The sequence below is a fragment of the Kwoniella botswanensis genome, chromosome 1 (genome assembly GCF_036426115.1).
Source record: "Kwoniella botswanensis chromosome 1, complete sequence".
In the NCBI taxonomy this organism is placed as follows: domain Eukaryota; kingdom Fungi; phylum Basidiomycota; class Tremellomycetes; order Tremellales; family Cryptococcaceae; genus Kwoniella; species Kwoniella botswanensis.
In genome coordinates this window covers 8,158,639-8,181,785 of record NC_088599.1, presented here as the reverse complement: position 1 = coordinate 8,181,785, position 23,147 = coordinate 8,158,639, and the positions used below count along the sequence as shown (strand labels likewise).

The following is a 23,147-nucleotide window of genomic DNA, read 5'->3' as shown; positions in this document are numbered from 1 at the left end:
TTTAGATTTGCTTGTACTGTACATGTCAAAGTGAAAATCTAAAACCTAAAATTTCAAAAAGAAAGCGGAGATGAAAGAGTAGCAAAGATCTATGATCTCGGACGGAAAGGATGATCTGATGGATCCTGAAACTGAAACGAGGACAAGGGGCGAGTTCAACGATTTGACGAGTGAGAGCGCTTATTGCTTTATTTGTGAAACTTGAGCGTGTCCATTCCGAATCGGATTACCAAGTAACAGAGGCACAGCCAGTGACGATTCTACGTGCGAGTGAAAGATCCCCAAGTTTTTCTTTATCTGATTAACCTTGAGGGTCCAGAGTATCATATGATGTTGCTATGATCATCACCTTCCAGCTGTAGATCGTCGATGTACAATAAAATCATGGTATGATCAAAACAGCCTCATTTTATCGTACTCTGTACAGAAGAGAAGAATTTTTCCTGGCTTGGTCAGCTGTACGAGTAGAACTCATGGTTTTAGGTTGAAACAATAAAACCCGATAATCAATCAAAGGTAGGGAGAGTGCTCGCTTAGAAATGTCATAGCGTTAGAAGATCATAGCGTAAGTTGAGTGACGAATCAAGTCAGTCTTCACTTGCCTCGGTCATCTGTAAATAAGAAACGCTAGCAGTAGAATCTCAAATCTATCATTCGAGTGCCCGCAGTACCTTCCTTCGGTCGTTCTGAGTCAGTCAGCATTTGTATTGAGATTGCCTTCTAGCAGTAGTGATTTGTATTATCCTACTTGTACTCTTCCATCTGTATTCTAGAACTTGATTTGTATTCTTTAGTGGGTTTTGTTTTTTGCCGAACAACGAACAAATCAAAACGTTTGCGCCCCCCGCCTCCCGAAAGAGCAATCAATCAAATCAAACCACTAGCACCGAGAAGAGACGATCAATCACCATCAATCAACACCCCATTACATGTGTTCAGCTTGAGCTGGAGATCGAGGTGGTCCATATCGAAAGAACCTACATCGATCGAATCGAAATGTTGATGGTGATGGGTGGTCTTGGTTTTAATGAAGAGATGAAACATCACTTCTGATGGAAGCTGTGTTGATCGCTTCCGCGGAGAACATCGGAGAGCGGAAGCTTACCTTCCGTCCGTTGGTCAGACAAGTTTCTGGAAACGCCAGATCAGATGATGGTCGATGCTACAGTCTCTGCCATGCTTGATTGATTCTGGCGTTGACCAGTATTCAGAGTGAACTTGATTCATCCACCACTCGATTTGATCCCGCTCATAACGCGTCGTCGCGTGGTAGTGGGATTTGTTGACAAGTTGCAGCTCGGTCACCAGTCGGTAGATACATACATGCCTTGACTCTGCAATCTTACATGCATTGCAATACACTACACAGAGCACAATCACTCAGGTATCGAGCGAGAGGCTAATCTGACGGCAGCTCATTGTTCATCATGTCAACTCGACCCTCTTCTTCCGCATCGACCCACCGACCCAGACCTTCCTCTTCCACCGCTCGTTCCCCGCTTGAACAACTGGTCTATTCACTTGTACCTTCCCTTGCACCTCCGAGGTCCCATCGAGGTCCCATCGATGCGAGATCAGGTAGATCGTCCGTAGCTAGCTCCAGACCTGATAGTAGAGCCGAGGTGGATGATGAGGTTGAGAAAGAAAGGAAAGAGAGGGTAAAGGAATTGATAGAATGGTGCGAGGAAATTATGGAGAGGTATGTAGAGTGCAGTCTCACCCGGCAAGAGCTTTTCACTAAAAGGTATCTGTAAACCAGTCGATTACCATCTTCAGCCCCTTTATCAGCATCAACACTTCCCGATACGGCCAAGCGACTTCTCCTACAATCTACCTCTCGCTCAGCTTCGAGCCAGAATACCCGAGGTGAGAGTAGCTCAAGTGGGTCAGAAAGAGCTATCAAGTTCGGTGGTATATGGAACAAGCTTGAGAAGGGGGTGAGCGTACTGCTATGCTGTAACATCCTGCGGAGAAAAGCTGATGATGGGAATTCGGTTGCTATATAGCGATTGTTATCATCTCCTTTACCTCATTTGCAATTCCTCCTCTCTCTCTCCGAGTTCAATCCCAACAATGTACCCACCAAGACTCCCACCTCCAATTCGAGAAACAGTCAAGCGATCGGTAGCTCATCGAATCGATCTATGCCTCCTCCACCTGAACCTATCACATTTGGTTCGTCAAGATCACCGTTGGTAGATACTGGTTCAAACAATATTCCATCATTGGATTTCGACGTGAAAGGGAAAAGTAAAGCGGATGTACTGAAATCATGGCGTACCTCAAAGTGTGAGTGTGGCTATTCCCTTGCTTCTTGCTCTCCTATCCCTAGTAAAGTACTGATTGGTCATGAATCAGCTCAAAAACCTTTCCCTCCTCATTTACTACTCCGAGATACCCTCTACCTCCTACAAGGCATAGATGGTCGATATGTCCGATTCGCCCTTCGTCCGCCAAAGGAGCAGAATCCATATCTCACCGAAAAAGGGAGAGCAGGAGAAGGTGCAGGTTTCCCGCTGGGAAAGGATGGCTCAATACCTCAAGGGGAAGATGAAGGGGAAGAAGGCGAGATAGTAGGAATTGAAATTGTAGCTGATCAGAATAAGGTGAGCCAAAATTTTCACCACGTCGAATGCTTCGGAGCTGAATTACGATGAAATAGGATGGATATATATCTAAACCAACTCAGACGATATTGATGCAATTGTCGGAGATGGGTATGTTATATAAGCAAGTAACGGATTTCATCAATACGAGACAAGCTGGAGAAGGGAAAGGAGGCATGACTGAACAGGTGAGCATCTTACTTAGCAGCTATTATGATACTCCCGCCTGGCTCAAGCTGACAGGATTTGACGTAAATGAAGAGTCTATGTCATTTTCTTCATCATGAATTATCGGAATATCATCGATTACTCGCTGTGCTGGAATCGCAGATGAACCAGACTTCGGCTACGGATACTGAACACCCTGCTGAAGGAGCTGGATTAACTTTGATGAGGTTGGGATTATGGACGGAAGAAATGAAGTTGAAATTGAAGCAGATGAATCTTGTGGTCGCTGAGGCTAAGAGTGAGTTATGCGAAGCTCTCAAGTCTAAGAGGGCCGGGCAAAGCTGATTCACACTGTAAATCATTCGCATTAGAGGTGCACGGAGGAGCGTTAGTATCCAAGATACATAAACATACCAATCATGGTGATCCTCTCATACGTAGATTTACCGATCAGATACTTGAAGAGGTGAGTCAGAATTACAACCTATACCATCTAATAAACAAGAATGTCGTCTGATATATTTCTGAAAGGTATCGAAACCATTCTTTGCCACTTTACAACGATGGATCTTCTCCGGTGACCTTCACGATCCATTTAACGAGTTCTTCGTACAGTTGAACCCCGAAACCATATCCCTTCGCGACGGGAGGATATCACCCGCTGGAGATGTAGGATTCGAAATTGGTATAGATTCCGCAGGAGGTACGGACGAAGCTCATAGAGTGTGGGAAAAGAAATATGTCTTTGTGAAAAGTATGGTTCCAGGTTTTGTCAGTGAAGAATTCGGCAAGAAAGTGAGTCACCACCTGTCTATCTCACTGACTGGAAAAAGCACGTTCTGAGCTGATAGGGATAAACAGATATTCTCAACGGGAAGAAGTTTGAATTTTATCAGATATAGTTGCGGGGATAGCGATTGGATCGAAACTCAGGCTAAACTTGCTAATGCCGGAAGAGGTCAGTTAAGAATTTTTCAGGCATCGTCGTGGAGCCCAGGGCAGAAGCTGACTGATATTATCTTTGATAACATAGCACTGAAGTATAGTGACCTAGCAGGATTGGAAAGATCGATTGATGATGCTTATTCAATAGCGAGCCAAAGGCTATTAGAGATATTCTTCGATAAATTCGTACTGCTAGATCATCTAAGAGCATTAAAATCGTATCTCATGCTCGGTGCTGGTGATTTTACAGAACTTCTGATGGAAGCTTTAGCGTGAGCTGTTTTACTCGTGAATACTTTTCTCGCTTGTCTACTAAATGCTGATGACTTCAAACGATTTACAGTCCCCGTCTATCCAAACCGGCAATATCACTATATCGCCATCATCTAACGTCCGATCTCGAATCCGCCATCCGAGGCTCCAACGCCCAATTTGACGATCCCGATATTCTGAGAAGACTAGATGCCAGGATATTAGAGTATTCTCATGGTGAAACTGGATGGGACTGTTTCGCATTGGAATACAAAGTTGAGGCTCCTCTCAATGCCGTACTGGATGGTAAAGCGATGTTGGATTATGATAGATTGTTCAACCATCTTTGGAGGTTAAAGAGGGTTGAAAATGCTTTAACGAGTGGTTGGATGAGGGTAACGAGTGGTTCGAGAATGTATGAGAAGATACCTGGTGAGTCCGCGTTTCACGTCGAATAATGGGAAATGTTGTAGTCAACTGGTTAGACTATTTCTGAGTTTGGCCCGTTCGGAAAAAAACGAATGTTCCCCCACTAATTCGAATGAGTTTTCCCCCTATCAGGCCTAAGTAACGATTGGCACCATTGTCGGATCGTCCAATCGGAGATGGTCCATTTCCTAAGAAACCTTCAGGCATTCTACCAACTGGAAGTGATCGAATGTTCGTGGCAGGCATTTATCGATTTCACCGAGAAGAGAGAAGGCGATCTGGATGCTTTAATAGCTGCTCATAGGGAGTACTTGGGTAGGGTAGTGAGAAAAGTCTTGTTGTTAAGTAGTAGAAGGGATAAAGAGGTGAGTGCAGTGTACATAGTGTATACGATATATGTCTCATTGACGATGTCCGTTCTTCAACTCAGGAGATTCTATTGGATGCAGTCAGAGATGCGCTGGACTTCATACTTCAATTTAGGGATGCTACTGTCAGTCGACTCTGTTTTCTTCCACCGGACCAGAACGACAAAGCTGATAAATTTCTCGTTGTCAGGATGACCTCTACGCTTGGTCATTAGCTGAAGCTACCAGATTAGATCGCGAGCGAGATGCAGAGAGGGTGAGTTACGCGCTCCCAATCATCACTTTCTGTATTGGCTGAATGCTTATCCATCTGAAACGTTGCAGGGCTTATATACACTGCCAACAACTGATTCACCCACCCTGTCATTCAATCAACTATCCTCAATTAGACAACGTATAAAAACCTGTTCGAACTCTTTCCAAGATCGGTTGATCTCGATATGCCATTTGGCAGGTAGTCATACGGACCTGGATGTTAGGTTCTTGGCGATTAGGATAGCTTGGAATGGGCATTATAGTTTGAGGAAAGGTAGGAATGCGACGACGAGTAGTCATGCTGGGGATAGGGATAGAGGTTCGACGAGGTCGAATAGAGGTTAGAAGGGTTTATACTGAAGTTGACGTACAGGAATCGTAGTAGTAGTATAATGTGTCGCGGTATATACATCATCATTTTATAGATGAATGTATATGTAATTACATAGAACGTTAAACTCGGTTTCATTAATCCCTAGAAAATAAGAATTAGGAACGGATGGAACTCCAACCTTGAGCTGACTCAGAAGGAAGGCTACTACTCTGGACCTGATAAACATATGGAAGAGTGATCCTGAAAGAACTGTTGCAACCTCGCTCAGAAAACAGTACCATCACTGATGATCTCGACTGGAGCTATAGATCAACATAGTAATGGAGCAGATTGAAATTCAGCAATCATCTCTCATTTTCGATACCTAGAGCTTTATGTGGAAGTTGATACTCACGTCCACCTCCTTGTCTCTTCTCTTTGGCGATTTCCCTTCCACCTTTCCAAGTAGCAGCTTCCAATACTTGAGCTAGACCCAATACCTCGGACGAGACGTTGAGCTTGCTACAGATCAGTTGATGGATCTTATCACTATATTATGATAGCAAAACATCAGCTACAAGCTATGACTAAGTGAATTTGGTGATAATTTGTTTTTGTATAGACGTGAGGCAGATGATAACCTACAGACAAATTACGGTCATTGCTCTCCATTCGATTACTGCCGGATGGGAAGGTTCCAATACTGGTGGTTTATCTTGACCGTTTGGGTAGGCGTTGGGACCCAGTGAGGAGGGGTTGATAGACAGGACGTCGAGATCGACGAGCAATCCACCATTTCGATACTGTGATACGAGAAAATTAACTTGCGTGTCAGCTTTGTATATTCAACTCACCTCTGGTAATCCTGTTTGTCCCCTGCCTCTATCGACTTTCCAGCCAGCTTGCGATTCAATAGCTTCCACCAATGAATAACACAACCACTGAGTCAACTTGTGGAACACCACATAATCATCGCCTTCTTCCCTCTTGACACCAGTCTCCTCGAGCGATTTTGATAATGATGCACAAGGCCATACATCGCCTAGAGGTTCGTCTGGATAGGATGGGAGGGTGGTACGCGATGGCCAGATTGGTAAGAGCAATTCGAAGAGGTTTGACCAGAATGATGAGAGGGGGAGTGTCGAGTCAGTGATACTAGTGGAGAAATAGTCTACATCGTTGTCATTGATATATCAGTGTTGGTGTTGAGTGGGACACTCGAGATAAATCAGTGTTAATCAGATCGGACTGGACTTACCCAATAGATCACCTGGTCTGCCGTTCTTACAGATATCAGGTCTTTTCTCCAATGCATCACCAAGCTTGATCAATAGATTACATCTCCCATCCAACCCTGCCATAGGATTCGATGCTGACACTTGGAGGTATTTCGACAGGATTTCAGGTGTGAGATTCTTCAGTGCCTGGGCTACATACGATAATAGGCGATACTTCAGCTGCTATCCTACTCTTACTATTCTCCGAGTGAACAGACAAATTGTGGACTCACAATCGACCTGATATGTGTTCTCTTTATCACTCGAGAACAGCCCCTCGACAAACATATGATAACTTGCTATAGCCAGTCCTTCCGATCTACCGCCTTTCCAGATAATCTGACCATCCTGGTCTTTCTCGGTGTATGACCAGTCTGGTCCAGCGCCAGCATCAAGCAGTACCGAGACGAGGTAAAGGTCGATCAGGGACGATGCTTTGCTCAGTGGGTCCGAAGGGAATTTTGGCTCAGAGAGAAGAATGGAGATCCGATCGTGGGATGGGGTTATAAAGTGATTTCGACGGCAGTGGGCTATCTCGCCAAGGTCACCTGTCAGTCAACTTCTAGATCATTGATATGTGATGCATCGTGTGTAGATTTGGGTACTTGGCTTGACTTACGAGGTATCTTGGCATAATCCGTACCAAAATCTCTCTGTATACCCCACCTTGAGAGTCAGCTTTTTATGCCGGATTAACAAGCAGGAGCGAACACTCACCTGAATGATGTTTATACAATAATCAACCGCCTTATCTAATTTACTCTGGTCGAATTGCCAGTGATCCAATTTACCTTTCTGAGCTAGCTCGTATACTTGGTTGGACCTATCTCGAACAGCTTCGAGGGATCTGAGGTAGGTTACAATAGCTGGAGTTGACATGTTGTTATTTGTGATAAGAATGTTATTTGTGATATAGGAATGCTAGAGATGAGATGAAGGGTTGAGATGGGCAGGCAAAAGGCCGTTCTTCATATATAGAGGTAAGAGATATCTATCGACTCGATTCTTGAATCTCTTCCTGAATGAGAAGTACACGGGTGACAAGGGAAGGGTGAAGGTGCTCGTACAGGGAAGAACGTCTATGCGAAGAAAGGACCTGGCGATAAGGCAGTGAGTGCAGTGAACTTGGTCGTATTATTTATGTTCGATGATATTGTCCAATGGTGACTGCGATTGTCTATAGATCTGTGAGACTGCTCTTGCCAGTGCTGCCATTGATCTACTGCGAGTGGTATTGTTGCTGCTGATGCTGATGAGGACTATCGTGATATCGATATCAACGTTGATTCTTTAGTAACCACCGGGTAATCGGATGAAACGCTGTCCGGCCTGATCGGACATGTCCGTGCAATCATCTACTCTATCTACCCTTGACCCTTGTCCTTGTCCTTGCTGGCAACAAAGCTCTTCTCAGTTACTTTATGTTTACATATCGCCAACAGGTGGTGTAAAACTCTATGTATTCATACGCTACTTCTACATCAGGAGCATTGCAAAACAAAGACCGACTGTCTAAGGTGTCTTTGAATATGAATGACATCTGCAAAAATACCAAAAAATCAAGGTCTTACTGGGATTCGAACCCAGGTTACTTGGAACCGTCTGGCTCAAGGGGAGGAGATTTCGAACGAACTGTTCAAAACCAAGTGTCCTAACCACTAGACGATAAAACCTTTCTCAGAACGCCATTCCTTTGGAAAACATATATCCATTGCTCGATTATGTTCGGGGGCTTACAAACCTTTCTTCGCAAAGATATACTATGCATCGATCCAACCAGTCGTGACACTCTGGAGTCTCTGTCGGTTTCCCGACTGACACGTATGCATGGCATTGGTAGATCATGCTAATCCATGTAATTCGATTGATTGAGAAAGACGAGTGCCACAACTAGATGATACGTCATCACATTTGCAGTAATAGCGCACGCAGAGTTCATGCACGACCATGCAACTGAACATCTTGCAAAGCTTTGCTGTCTGCGCCTTCGTTCTCTTCTTCACCTCTTCTCGAATGGCTGAACAGCATCTGTCAAAATCAATCATCACTAAGGCGTTTTCTCCATATATATCACATCAACGTACAAGCGAAAGCTATTCGCCCTAAAATATACCAAACTCCCCCATACGAAATCCACCTAGTGTCCTTTCATAATTGAACACCACCATCTATAAATCCACGCAACATGAGTCGGTGAGCACATCCCCATGCCTCAACTACCGAGAATATATATATAAATGTATTTGTAGCTTAACTCTCATACACTTGCAGTTTAACAACCTTATCCCAGCGTAATCCCACTTCTCACTCCCAATCGCATTCACCTTCTCCCATCCTATATCCCCCCTCAGGCCCATCATCAGGCAGAGTCTCTCCCTTCCCTCGTCCGGGATCGACCGCATCACAGTATTCTGAATCACCTTTTGGGGGAGGTATGAATAGCGGTCACGCTCCGAACTCTTTATCAGGCCCTGGAAGTGGATATACAAGGGCGACACATGAGGTAGAAGGTCAGAACGATGAGAGGTTAGAAGGTTTACTGGGAAAAGTGAAGATATTGAAAGATGTTAGTGAGCAATCTGAATTTATCCCTACATGATATATTAGATCTTCCCAATAAGACACTCTATTGTCCAGTCAAATATGAAAAGTAAAGAATGAGAGAATTATATCAAAACAGGATATAAACGTGTCTCGAATAGCAAAGTGCTGAGGTATGAATCGAACGGATATAAGACTGACCCGAAGATGGTTTTAATTCGCAGATAACAGTTGGAATAGGAAACGAAGTGAGGGATAGTAATGTCTTACTGGGCAATATGGTAAGTACATTTATCCTATCTTACCACACTCCAATCTCCATTGTGTTATCTGATCAGAAGTCGAAGTGGATATCATCCCTCTTGGATCTCTCGCTGATTCGGATCTTGATTTATCGTCGTAGAACGACTCATTTTCATCGACCTCGACTTTCCTAGGAGGTACTTTCCGTCGGATGAATAAGATGGCCAAAAGACAAGGCGGGAATTGGTGTTGGTTCATGGGTTTTCTATTATTGGTCTTATGGATATTCGTCGTCGTTTGGTGGTTGCGAAGGTAGTATGACCTTAGTGTACTATATAACTACGTATGATCGCTACGATATGTGACCATTCGGCAACGTGTGAGTGATGTGCGTTCGCTCCCATATGCTTGCACCTGTTAGACAGCGGACTTCATTCGGCACTGTACGTCCGAGAGAAAGCTACCGTCCATGGGATGAAGCACAATTTTATGTGTTATATGCACTTTTATCTCCATCCTGACCTAACCTAATCATTTCTAACCTCCGGATTCAAATTCTTCTGGATATCCAATAGCCCCGACATTTGAACGATATATAAGATCAAAATACAATATGACACACTTAATTGGATTCTAGATAAACAACAGTTCTTCAAGTACAAGATCTCACAAATCGGTTTGCTTCTGATACCACTATTTCAAGCAAAAGACGGAAAGAAAAAGACAGTGACGGATCATTTGATTCTGACAAGATAAGACAGGTCTCTTTCAATATCTTACACAACAAGAAAGCAACAATCAGAATCGAATTGTCCTCCTCCCCTTGAGCTGAATCTCAAGTATTCATAACCTAGGACATTCGTTTGTCTATAGCCCAAGATTTCGATCTTGATTTTTTCCTTCCTTTCGAACATATTCATTGTCCATTTGTTTCGGTTTCAATCCATTTTAATCAAATTTTCTCGTCGTTCAGACTTGCACTTGCGCTCTAAATCGGATTTGTTTGTTTTTCACATTTGCACATTAATCCAATTCAATTCGATCCGATTTGATTTGATTTCCGGCTTCTCACGTTGGTAATTCGAGGACTGGATCTCTTCAATCTGATTTTCGCAGATGTATAATATCGACAAAAACTGACATGTTCACATATATCATTTAGTCTCTTCCTTTCTTCCAATTTTATTCCTCTCTACCCAGCTGACGCTGAGGTAGCGGCGGCGGCAGCGGCAGCTCTAGCCTTTTCCTCGGCTTTCTTCTTCTTACGTTGTAATTTCATATGTACGAGACCCTATTGACCATTCATCGCATTCAACATCAGTCATTCATTGTGAATGAATTGGTGATTCACTCACACAAGCATTGCAGAGTGTTCTAGGACCCATTGGTCCCCTCCTCCATTCGGGAGTTTCCGTCGCCCCACAACCCAGACATTTCGGTACCGATTTCTTGTTACTTCCCGATGGTGGTATCTCAGAACCACTCGGTGTGATTCCACTTGGGGGAATCGCGTTGAGACCAGGACCAATATCCGGATCTGAATTTCTCCTTTTACCTCTTTGCAATCCGTAGTTTGGTCCTAGAAGTTGACTCGGCATAGGTGCTGCTGAGCCTGTTAAGAGGTGATGCGATTCTACAGCCAATTGTATCAATGAATCGAACGTCTGTCGAGGTGCAGACTGCATCTGTATCTGATTTGAGGCAGGAGACAGTTCGAGTTGGTTCTGAGATTGAGATTGAGTGGAAGGTGTTATAAATGGGATAGCGGATAACATGTGGTAATATATTTCGTACGCCTAAATTCACCGGAACACCATGCCATGTATCAGCTTAGGACATGATCAACCGGAAAATCGAATGTTAAGTGCTCACTTGTGAGAATTCGTCAGGTCCAACTTGAACTGAATCCGCAGCCCTACCACCGAAAGGTGGCGTGGACATGTATCCTTCAGGTAGCGGTACGTTGGTATACATAATACCTGGATAACCAGCGCTGTGTGGAGTGTTCTCAGGTAAAGTAGGTTCAGACCATGATCTTCCCATTGACATGGTTGTCGGTCCACTAGGGTTGGGGTTGGGCGGGGGTAACATAGATCCCATATTTGCTGGAGATTGAGATGCAGAAGCCGCACTAGAAGTTATCCGTTGATGTTGGTAAGGTTGATATCTAGGTGATGGGTTTGACGTGTGTGAATGATAAGGTGAAGCTAAAGTCGATATCTGAGATAGACCAAGTTCGGACCTGGTCAATTGAGAGGCTGAAGTAGATGATGGACCGGGCTGCCAGGCTGGCAACCCTCCATTATTCTCACTGCTATCATTATTATCTGTTCCATTCCCCGACTCATCTACGACACTCCAGGAGTTATATTTTGTCAAAGGTGTCTCAGTTGGCTTATCAGCGAAATTCATCAACACTGTTCCACGATGATACCCTCCTGATCCTGATCCACCCATATCATTCTCATCCGTATCTGTTATAGTTATACGTGACGACGAGGCGAACGCCGCACCTGAAGGCGGAGAAGGTAACTTAATGCCTCCGAGTAAATCGAATTGGTATGGACCCGATCTTGACATTTTTTCCCATACCCACGGGCTATGTCTGCTGAGACTTTCATCTAATTCAGGTATGTTCGGTATCCGATTGGCTTGAAAGGGTGATAACGACGAATGAAGTGCATGAGGGAATCTCGATTCGGAGTAGTGAGAAGGTAAGAAAGTTGATGGGATACAAGGTGGTTGGTGTATACTGCTTTGACCTTGCTGTTGATGTTGATGCACGCGTTGACTTTGATTGACCTTGGGTAGAGGTAGATCAGTGATGGATGCAGTAGATAGTGGTGTCGGTATGTAAGGTGATGAAGTCGTTTCGGAACCACTTGAGATCTCACTGGGGGGTGCAGGTATTTGATTGTTGATTGAGAATCCAACTGGAGGACCGTCATTGGTTTGTCTGCTCATGATGAGTGGATGAGAAGACCTCGAAGAGGTGAGTAGATGAAGGCGTGAGGATCATCCAGTTTTATCCCAAGATAGCAAGATACTACTAGAGTAGAGGATGTTATCGGATGTACCGGTTGTAGAGAGGTGACAGTGGGGTTATATCCCCTCGGCAGCCTGAATGAGTGATCGGGAGGGAGGATGCTAGTTGGAATGAGATATGATAGATATGATTCCATTCGATAAGAAAAGTACTCGAGTAGATGAGATCTGGTTGTTGTCGAGGTGAGCGACAAGAGGGGAAAGAGTAGAGGTGCGAAAAAAAAGGTCCGAGCGACAAATAGAGTTGTTTTAGTACCGATTCGTAATTGGTTGACCCTGAATATATCATGGCACTACAATCAATTTGTAATTACGATTACGATTACGATTACGATTACACCATTATGCCACACTGTTATGACGAATCGTCACGATTCAACTCACGGAATAGCCCCATAGCTCGACTCCCTCGCTATTGATGTATCTGATGGTCACCCAATACGACGTGGAAGACGAAGGATGATTGAACAGAACATTTCACAACTCAAAGGAATCGTAATCAAACGTTTCATTCTGTTATTATTCACATCGAATGATGTAGAAAGGTATGGTGCTCTATCTGTTCCTGTATATCGGTAGATACTGTACAAAGGTTTCTCCATCTATGATCATATCAATGACTAGTCACTCTTATGTGAGGTACACCAGGTGCGTAACTGATCCTGTTCGTTCTTAGATCCATTTGATTCTCTAATTCCGGTGAGTAGACATCGTCAGATTCGAAATGGATATAATAATCTTCAAAGGCTATGCCTTGTTCATCCTCCATGTCTTGAGCATACGCATCAGGATCCCATACTGAGTCAACTTCTTCCATATCTTCCCTTTCTTCTTCCTCTTCTTCAATATCCATATCATCTTCTCCCTCCTCTCCATGCTGTATGTAAGGATCTGCCTCTACCTCTACCTCTTCGGCATCATTGTCATTGTCATTATCATTATTTTTCTGAACGTGTTGTTGACCCTCCGATTGGATCAAGCTTAGATACCTCTCTAGCTGGACCTGTCTCTCAGCTAAACTCTTTATACTTTCTTCTTCCTGTGATCTGGCAAGTAAAGTAGGTATGTTGGTAGGAATGACCGGTACTTCCTCGTGGGCATTGAAAGCTCTCCAAGCCTTTTTCAAATACCCATTAGATAATACAATTTCAGATTTCCTAGAGGACGATGACGGACTCCTTTTTGTCGATTTACGACGAGAAAGTAATTTGGATGGGAATGAAGTTGATCTTGCCATAATTCTTGATTCTTTTTGTTCCTCTTGTTGCTGTTCCATGGTGACTTTTTCTTCAAGCTGAGAGGATATGAAAGCTGCCACCCTAAGATCTTCCATCTCATCTATTTTCTGTTTTTCAGGTTCTTTCGGTTCATTCTCGCTTCGATCGTTGTTCTCCCGTCCTACGTTCGACTCAAGTGTTGTCTTTCTCGATATGGTACTGTGATTTGTGCCAGTAGGCGCGCGAGGCATGTTTCCAACCTCGTTTTGAGCAGTCATTGACTTGATGAATTCTCTAAGTTCCTTGGTAGGCTGTAAGCTCATTGTTCTGCCTACCGCCGTTCTAAGCAAATCATGTTTCTGCACTTCGACCAATCCTGTGCCACCGTGAGATTGAGCTCGCTTCCTCCTAGATTGAAACTTGCCGGTTGGAGTGGGCGAATCATATATCCCACCACCCATTTCATTCTCCGGATTGGGCGATTCCATCTGCATGGCTGGTGGAGGGGTAGATTGATCCCTTGGTGTTTGGGGGAAGGAAGATGAAATGATTGATAAAGCTGACAAAGATGATATACTTGATCGTGCAGATGCGGTGGTATAATCGCCTGAACAAGTTGATGAGTCACTTGAAGATGAGGTAGAAGATACCATTGAATCTCTGCATACCTCGTCAGCAATTTCCCCTTGAGGTCGGGTGCTGTTCGAGCTGGATTCTTCCTCTTCTAACTCCTCTTCGATCATCTCTAGGGTCGGCGCAATTGAAGTTCGAGGTGATGGGACGGGCTGTTCCATCTCTTCTTCCAATTCATCTTCTGTATGTTCCACTTCGGGTTGGTGCAAAGCAGCGATCATAAATCTCGGAGGCGGCAAAACACTTTCTCTCCTGTTCCTGTTACCTGAGTTGTCATCATCGTCTTGATCATCATGATGCTTTTCTACTGTATCGACAAAACTGACTCTTCTACCACCAGCTGAAGGGTGTACAGTAGATAACGGTCGTTTATACGATATGAAACTTGATCTTAGCTCTTCTCCGTTCATAATCTCACCAAGTGATTTCGGTTTCAATCCTTTTTCGACAACGTTAGAAGCATTGAACATTTCAGATGTGAATGATTTTTCATCTGAATCCCTTTCTCTCCTTCTTCTTCCATGTCCATACCCATTCTCTTCCTCTTCTTGTTGTTGTTGAAGTAAAAGTCGCTTCCTTCTATAATGTATACCCACCCAACTTGCTACTCCCAATACTAACAAACCAAGCACCACCGATAGAGCGATAGATGGACCTAGCATGTCGACGTGATGTTCCTGAGAAGGAATAGGTGAAGAAGACATGATGGGTGATGAACCTAGTGTGGGAGATGACCCGATCGTCGGTGAACTGGCAGTGCCGATAGCTTGAGCTTGATTTGACATCCTATTCAAAGGGTCGTTCGAGCTCAAACCGAAATCACGTTTGTTATCCCCTGCAAGAGAACGCTTCTTCATCAAACGCAAATGCTGCGTTGGGTTGATGTTGACTAGATCCAATCCCAATTGAGGTGAATTGATCAACATGTTTCTGTTCTTAGGATCTGGTCCGGAAGAAGCTGATGTAGATGGAGATGGGATAGATAGAGGATTGGAAGTTGATTTGTCGTATATACTTGGACGAAGAGTTTGAGAGGGTGAAGAGACGAATCGTTTGCCTACACCCAGAGATCGTGGTCCCCGATGAGATCGTTCCGGTACTTTGACCTGATATGCTGGATGAGTGGGTTGAGCGAGAGAGCCATCTGGACGTGAATCGCTATGACGAGCAGGACCGGATCAGCGGGAGATCATTATAAGATGAGATATAAGTCGCCTCACTCACCTTACAATGGTAGAAGAAGGCTTTTCGAAATCAACAGAGGTGAAACCCAAACCTAGTCCAATACCGCCTGACATTGTGATTATATTACTAGTATATCCCGAGATTAATGTAGAATTGAAACGAGCGAAATCGAAGGTAATGTTATGGACAAGATATAACAAGGAGCACTGCTCCACTTCACCATGCAAAGTGAAGGTAGAAACTAGCAAAGGTCGAAATTTTCAAACAAAATGAACCAAAAATGGGGTTGGAAGGAGAAAAACTGGGAAGAATGTTGTGCATCATATCAAAACGGGTTTGTTTAGTATACTGTATAAGTCATGACAACGTTTCGACGTTGCTGTCAATACCGCCTATCTAGCCACCGAGAAAGTTCGATTTCGATATCGACCAATCCGACATTGTTCGCCTTTGGTCCTTCATATCATATAGTCTATAGGCTGGCTAAAGCTTGCGGGTCAGTACAGCTGAGCTTACATCATTCACGATTGGAGTGCAGGGTTCGATGGATTATTTGGTGCCTTTTAACAGATTTTGAGAGAGTCTCTTCTCAAGAAGGGATTCACATGACGAAATGGTTGCCCAGTCGCGGTCTCTTCCTCGTTCTTGCATGTCCATTTACAGATTGAGCTTTGTATGAAATGGCCAATAGTGTATGTCTGGACGGATCCGACTCGACTCGAAATTGATATCCTAGGTACGTAGCGTGTGGAGTATGCATATGGCGTGAGACGGGGTCTAGTGGTGTGATGTTGGGTTGCAGCGGACAAGGGACAGGGTCAGGCCGAGCGCCTATGACCGAAGCACATGGTGCATCATCAGTCGTCAATCAATCACGGTTAAAAAGTTGATTAGCTTATCTTGCCAATTAACATTTTCCACTTATATCTTCATTCCATTACTCTACTTGCATTTACAATCTGCCAAGATCGACATCATCACTCGCGATGGACAGCGACAACGCTCAGTCCGTCTTCAGTGTACTGTCGGACGTAGTGGATATAGCAGCATCAAAGGGTAAGAAGAATCAGTGAGTCCATCGGTCCAGAATGCTCCTTTGATGCTATAGACTCACACGAGTCCAATGCTATAGTCCCGCACCATTCATAGTCAAGCATACGTTATTCTTCTTCCCCATCCTAGTATTCATTTCAGCTGGTATCTTGCTCCTGTCATTCGCCGTACCTAGGATATATCGATTCATCAAGTCTCTCCTACCCGAAAGAGAATATCAACCTTTGTTAGTGGACGAGAACGAGGATGAAGAAGAGGTCGAGTCGGCTGAATCACCCACGCCTACTCAACCTTTCATGCCTTCAGGTGGATTATGGTCTGATCTCTCGGCTCACATCAGATCGATGAAGGAATATGGTTCAGTCCTTTTCTTCCTCGAAGTGATCAGAACTCTTTGTATTGCTACCTTACTCGGTCTAACGGTTTACGCAGCGATCCAAGCTGAGTCGCCCGATAAGGAATCTCATCTTCAAGAACTCGGTTTGGAAGGTGGTATGATAGATATTGAGGGACATTGGGGGAAGAAGAAACATAAGAAGAAGAAGCACAGGAAGAATAGAGTGGACGATTACTCAAGTCTTGAATGGGGAGAATTCGGTGTCTGTGGATATTACGTGAGTCGACCTGACCGGATCTGGGCCATTACTGCTCTCTACTGACTCTACGGTTGAAGACCTATACTCTCATATTCTCATTCCTCCTTCTCACACTTCGGCCCGCTACACCCCTTCGACGACATCTCATCGCTCATGTGGACACTCTCCTTTTCATCGGATGGTGTATCTACGTTTATCGAGACTTGTGGCCTTTGCTCACTTACAACCTTATACCGTCCGATATCAACAATGCTATCACTTGGTCGCGAGTAGCCATACTGTCCGTCGCAGCCGTATTGATTCCATTGCTCAGACCTAGAACATACACTCCTGCCGAACCTGCCAATCCTACTCCGGAAGATGAGATTCACCCCGAACAAACAACTCCTTGGTTATTTTACGTCTTTTACGAGTACATGACTCCCCTAGTGTGGAAGGCTTGGAAGACTCCCGCCTTGCCTTACGACGACTTGGTAAGTTCTCTCTGACCGAAGCTGTTTTATATGCTAATATTACCACAGCATCCATTGGCGGACTATGATCGAGCGGAATTCCTCTACAGTGTGAGTTAAACTTCATACTTGATATCGAGCGTTGCTGACACATATGGGCCGCAGAAACACATCGACGCACTTGACCCTATTCGTCGCCGAGAAAATGGTTTGAAGCAACGTAACCTGTTGATCGGTCTCTTGGACGTGTTCAAGAAGGAAGTCGCTATTGTCTGCGCTATGTCAGCGCTATCAGCCGTTGCCGAAATGGCCGGATCAGTCGGTATCAACAAACTATTAGATTACCTAGAGAAAGATGGGGAAGGAGCCACCTTGAAACCTATCGTATGGGTCGCATTCCTCTTCATCGGTCCTACTATCGGTTCTTTGACTATCCAATTCTACATCTACACCACTACTCGAGCTCTGGTTCGAAGTGAAGCACTCCTTACTCAGTTGATCTTCGATCATGCCTTAAGGCTGAGGATGAAGGATGCTATAGAAGATGAGAAAAACGAAGAGAGCCCCGCCGCTGGTGCACCCGAAATTAGAATTGAGGATGTGACTCAGCCTGCTCCTGGTGCGACGGAAGCTCTACTGGGTGCCGAGGCAGCAACAAACGATGACACCGAGGTTGGAAGCTCCAATGGAACCGTGAAGAAAGATGACAAGGAAGCTGCTGCTGATGCGGAAGCCAAAAAGGCAAAGGGACAAGGTCTGGCGGGAAAAATCAACGTATTGATGGCTGCAGATGTCGAGTCGGTCCTTGAAGGTGAGTCCATCAACCACCGAGAAGCTTCATGCTGATTATTTGTGCTTAGGTCGTGACCTCGCGCTCGTTTTCGTCTATACCCCTATTCAGCTTGCATTGTGCATCTATCTGCTCTACAAAATCCTTAGTTGGAGTGAGTGAACTGTTCTATCTCTTTTGCTCAGTGACCTTCCTGATGCCTTTTGTACATCAGGTGCCCTGGTTGGAATGTTAACCATGGTCATCACTCTTCCCATTCCCGGTCTGATCACCAAGCTCAACGCGCAATACCAATACAAGCGAATGGCTGCCACGGATTCACGGGTAGACTCAATCACAGAAGCGATCGGTGCTTTGAGGATGATAAAGATGTTCGGATGGGAAAATAGGATCAAAGAACGTATCGCCGCAAAGAGAGAAGATGAGCTGCAGTTGATCTGGCAGCGAAGATTGATGAGCTTGTAAGTACATTCTCAACGATCGAGTAAGACATGAAAATTCTGATGATTATTCAGATCCGTTGTCATCCTCAACAACATCCTACCTGTCTTGACTATGGTCGCTACTTTCGCTATGTACACTCTTGTCCAAGGTCGACAGCTATCTGCCGCTACAGGTGCGTTACACGATTTTTGCTATCGCTGACGGCTTGCAGTATTCACTAGTATGGTCGTATTCGAGCTTGTCAAGAGTCAAATGGGCATGGTAGGTCAAGAGCAAGCGACATCCGTACCCGTGCTGATGTACTCATAATTAGTGTTTCTATCTCATCAACTCCTTCGTCACCGCATGGGTATCACTCCAGAGAATCGATAAATTTCTCACATCGGTAAGCTCAGCCGGTATCAGATTCATACTCAGCTAATCTCTTCCATAGAGCGAGATGATTGATGAATACTCTGAAGGCAAGATTGCGACAATCAAAATAACTGAGCAACTCGAAGCGGAGACCGAGGGTCTGATCAGAATCCAAAATGCTACATTCAGCTGGGGTCCTGTCGAAGATGGCATTACTCAAGACTTCAGTCTCAGAATCCCAGAAGTCACTTTCGTCAAGGGGAAGATCAACTTGATTACCGGTCCTACTGGTAGTGGAAAGTCTTCTCTACTCAAGGTAAGAGCTACTCACGAATCTTCTCGTGTCGGTTGCTGACCAGTCTTCTGTAGGCTCTTGTGGGCGAATTGCATTTCGAGCAGAAGCAAGGATCCTTCTTCCACCTTCCACGAGAAGGGGGAGTGTCTTACGCTGCTCAGGAAAGTTGGTGCATGTCAGATTCTATCAAGGATAACATCTTGTTTGGCGAGCCATACGAACACGATCGATATATCAAAACTCTCCGAGCGTGTGCTTTAGAACCTGACTTGAAATTGTTCGACGATGGCGACAATACAGAGGTCGGGGAAAAAGGGATTACTTTGAGTGGTGGTCAGAAAGCCAGATTGACTTTGGCCAGAGCTGTTTACTCAAAGACTGACATCGTACTCCTTGATGGTAAGTTCAAGCAAATTTGGAATGGGACTGACAGAGTAGATATTTTCTCCGCGCTTGATACCCTTACGTCAAGGTGGATCATTGATAATCTCTTCAGAGGCGATTTGATGAAAGGTAGAACCGTTCTGTTGATTGTGAGTGCCAAAGCTCGATTCCCAGCAGCGGTCATGCTTACGTTTATTTTACAGACCCACCACGTCGGTCTCGCCGCACCTATCGCCGATTATATGATTGCTTTCAACCAAGATGGTTCTGTCAAATCTCAAGGGCCTATCGAAGACTCTGAATTCCCCGACGAAGATGTTGAAAAAGAAGCTCAAGAAGATATTAAAGCGTCTGAAGAAGCCATCTCAGCAGAGCAGAAGGTGGAAGAGAAGAAAACTGTCAACAAATTGGTGAAAGATGAGGAGAAGAGTGAAGGTCGAATATCAAAGAGAGCTATGATCTCGTTCTTCAGGTGAGTCGATGAACTTTTCATGATGCCTTCATAAGCTAACATAGTAACTCAGTACCTTTGGTGGACCGATCTTTTGGTTGTTGTACTTCATCCTCGTACTGGGGGGGCAAGGATTCAATGCGTTCCAAACTTATTGGTTGGGTAGATGGGCTAAAGCCTATGAGGAATCTGATCACCCCGAAAGAGTCTCTGCAGTATATTACTTGGGATTATATATCGTTTGGGTCTTACTGAGTATGGGATCATTAGCCGCATCAGCGGTCCTGTTCTACGTCGGAGCGATCAAAGGTTCAAGAGAGATTCATAAGAAGTTGACCAATATGATATTCGGATCGTATTTGAGATTCTTGGATTCCACGCCTGTCGGACGGATCATCTCGAGATTTACTAAAGTGAGTAGGGACGTCTCGAATACTCTGCAGTACGTATATCGTTTACTGATACTGGACGATTGATAGGATATGAAAAATGTCGATGGATCATTCACCGATGTAAGTTTTGACCATTGAGATCAGCCGAGGATGTACTGATTCTCCGTTAATACGTAGACCTTCTCCGAAGTCGCCGATATCACCACTGGTCTCGTATTGAAATTCGCAGTTGTCATCGCCCTAGTACCCATATTCTCTATACCCGCTGTTGTGAGTTGTCTGTTTCGACAACGCCTGTACGACACAGCTGATACTCGCTCATCATACAGGTAATTGGAGCTGTTGGTGCGTTCTTGGGTGAAGTGTATATTCATAGTCAACTTAGTGTCAAGGTGAGTCAGCGTGTCGGAACTACAGGCCGAATGTTAACGATAATAATGCTTCAGCGAGAAATGTCAAATGCCAAAAGTCCCTTATTCTCACATTTCTCTGCTGCCGTTAACGGTATCGTCTCCATCAGAGCCTATGGTGCACAACAGTGAGTAACGTACATGCCTGGAAGTTCCAGACTGACTTGCCGTGAATAGGAAACTCCGAGTTGAAGCTCAGCGAAAAGCCGACAAGTACACTAGAGCTGCTACTGCTGTGAGTGTCAAGCTGTTCTCTAATACTTTATGATTCATACTGATGATATGCGCTTCACTCGCAGTTGTAAGCGTCATATAACGTAGCACTGGCCTCACGATCTTGCACTGATGACTTCATTATAGCTACAACCTCAATCGATGGGTGACTGTCCGAATTGACATGCTGGGAGGTCTCTTCTCATCTCTTTTAGCCGCCTTCTTGGTCTACGGTGTTAGACTTGATGCTTCTACCACTGGTTTCGCGTTGAGTCAGGCCATCTCTTTCTCTGCCATGATTCTGGTGAGCTATTTTAGCTATCAATTCCTCCAACAGCTGACACTTGCTTCCATCAGTGGTGGGTCAGACTGGTCAACGAGATGGAAGTGCAAGGAAATTCCGTCGAGGTGAGTTGCATATGTCACGACGGCTGTTATCTGAGCTGACCATATTCATAGAGAATCGAAGACTACTTGGTAATCGATCAAGAACCTAAAGCTGTGGAGTCCAAACAGCCCCCTGCCTCATGGCCTACGTCCGGCTCTATCGTCTTAGACAAATTATCGGCCCGATACTCACCAGATGGACCTACCGTGCTCAATCAATTGCAAGTCAATATTGCAAGCGGTGAGAAAGTAGGTATAGTCGGTAGGACAGGTAGTGGTAAATCGACTCTGGCTTTGGCACTGTTGCGTATGATTCCTACCGAAGGAAGCGTCGTGATTGATGGTATCAAAACTGAAGATATCAATCTACATGCTCTGAGAAGTCACGTCACCATCATACCCCAAGATCCTGTGAGTCCTGTACCCTCATTTTGTTTGAACTTTGCATGTGAAGGGAAGGCTGATAATTCATCGACATGTCCTCAGGTTCTCCTATCTGGTAGTCTACGATTCAACCTTGATCCCTTTGGCGAACATGACGATGCGGAACTGAATGATGCCCTCCAATCGTCAGGTCTTGGTCAGACTAGGAACCCCACGCAGGAGAACGGCGGAACAGCTACACCCCAGAGATTATCGCTCGATACGCAAATAGCGGCTGGGGGAGGGAATTTGAGTCAGGGTCAGAGACAGCTCGTAGCTCTTGCCAGAGCATTAGTAAGGAATAGTAAGATATTGATCTTAGATGAGGTAAGCAGGCTATATAACCTATAGAGAACTAGATGTGCGTGCAAGCTAAATCAATTGGGTGTTTGTTTGATAGGCTACTGCATCAGTAGATTTCGAAACTGACGCATTGATCCAAAAATCAATAAGGGACTTACCATCCTCCACAACGGTTTTGACGGTAGCTCATAGATTATCAACTGTAATGGATTACGACAAGATCTTAGTTTTGGGGTCAGGAAAGGTTTTAGAGTTCGATTCACCCAGTAATCTAAGAAGTAATCAAAATAGTTATTTCGCTAAGTTGGTTTTGGCCATGGAAGGTGGTACGGTCAGTAGGCAGTCTGCTATAAGTACTTAAAACTTTGTACTTGGGAAAAACAAAGAAAAACGGAAGAAAGGATTAGGATCAGGATCTATATCGTATGAAATGAATGAGTATAGATTTATTCAAGAATGCATTTTTCTCATTGTTAGTACTGGATTGTGTTGTTTGACTTGAGTTGATTGTGATGTTGACCTTTTAAATAACATGATTGGCGGTCTGAACGGTTGTAAGATCAAATTGTGCGTGCTAAGAGAGTGAAGAAAATGAGTAAAAAGCTCTTTTGAGATACTATATGTACTATGATTAGTCTGACTTTTTCTTGATATCACAAATATATCTCATGACAATTAAACCGAACGATCAAGAATGTAGTGCTAGTATACCAGCATTTTACA

At 44.4% G+C, this 23,147-nt stretch overlaps 6 protein-coding genes across 6 annotated transcripts; 3 read left to right on the top strand and 3 right to left on the bottom strand.

The window, feature by feature from the left end:
- Positions 1-1,427: 1,427 nt before the first annotated feature.
- L199_003075 (uncharacterized protein) lies at positions 1,428-5,368 on the top strand (the record flags this gene model as incomplete). Its single annotated transcript, XM_064888812.1, has 15 exons — positions 1,428-1,699; positions 1,760-1,937; positions 2,007-2,289; positions 2,359-2,606; positions 2,663-2,794; positions 2,868-3,072; positions 3,146-3,240; positions 3,306-3,569; positions 3,636-3,732; positions 3,808-3,991; positions 4,063-4,403; positions 4,533-4,765; positions 4,831-4,893; positions 4,959-5,024; positions 5,093-5,368. 15 exons carry the CDS (start codon positions 1,428-1,430, stop codon positions 5,366-5,368), a joined length of 2,937 nt encoding a protein of 978 aa, XP_064744884.1.
- Positions 5,369-5,621: 253 nt separating this feature from the next.
- On the bottom strand, positions 5,622-7,492 carry L199_003074 (uncharacterized protein; the record flags this gene model as incomplete). The annotated part of the gene is made up of 8 exons (XM_064888811.1): positions 5,622-5,659; positions 5,752-5,885; positions 5,982-6,139; positions 6,191-6,507; positions 6,595-6,765; positions 6,847-7,143; positions 7,233-7,266; positions 7,331-7,492. 8 exons carry the CDS (start codon positions 7,490-7,492, stop codon positions 5,622-5,624), a joined length of 1,311 nt encoding a protein of 436 aa, XP_064744883.1.
- A 1,306-nt stretch (positions 7,493-8,798) lies between these two features.
- Positions 8,799-9,713, top strand: L199_003073 (uncharacterized protein; the record flags this gene model as incomplete). The annotated part of the gene is made up of 4 exons (XM_064888810.1): positions 8,799-8,806; positions 8,885-9,179; positions 9,379-9,435; positions 9,558-9,713. 4 exons carry the CDS (start codon positions 8,799-8,801, stop codon positions 9,711-9,713), a joined length of 516 nt encoding a protein of 171 aa, XP_064744882.1.
- Positions 9,714-10,589: 876 nt separating this feature from the next.
- L199_003072 (uncharacterized protein) lies at positions 10,590-12,361 on the bottom strand (the record flags this gene model as incomplete). The annotated part of the gene is made up of 3 exons (XM_064888809.1): positions 10,590-10,688; positions 10,753-11,193; positions 11,270-12,361. The coding sequence occupies 3 exons, from the start codon at positions 12,359-12,361 to the stop codon at positions 10,590-10,592; spliced, it is 1,632 nt and encodes a 543-aa protein (XP_064744881.1).
- A 694-nt stretch (positions 12,362-13,055) lies between these two features.
- On the bottom strand, positions 13,056-15,590 carry L199_003071 (uncharacterized protein; the record flags this gene model as incomplete). The annotated part of the gene is made up of 2 exons (XM_064888808.1): positions 13,056-15,450; positions 15,517-15,590. The coding sequence occupies 2 exons, from the start codon at positions 15,588-15,590 to the stop codon at positions 13,056-13,058; spliced, it is 2,469 nt and encodes an 822-aa protein (XP_064744880.1).
- Positions 15,591-16,463: 873 nt separating this feature from the next.
- On the top strand, positions 16,464-22,785 carry L199_003070 (uncharacterized protein; the record flags this gene model as incomplete). Its single annotated transcript, XM_064888807.1, has 25 exons — positions 16,464-16,546; positions 16,610-17,144; positions 17,204-17,599; positions 17,648-17,689; positions 17,744-18,389; positions 18,439-18,522; positions 18,583-18,829; positions 18,884-18,960; positions 19,024-19,073; positions 19,126-19,197; positions 19,246-19,482; positions 19,536-19,994; positions 20,049-20,317; positions 20,370-20,709; positions 20,776-20,808; positions 20,866-20,958; positions 21,018-21,080; positions 21,135-21,226; positions 21,276-21,333; positions 21,459-21,477; positions 21,527-21,615; positions 21,669-21,719; positions 21,771-22,109; positions 22,185-22,448; positions 22,522-22,785. 25 exons carry the CDS (start codon positions 16,464-16,466, stop codon positions 22,783-22,785), a joined length of 4,902 nt encoding a protein of 1,633 aa, XP_064744879.1.
- Between the last annotated feature and the right edge of the window lie 362 nt (positions 22,786-23,147).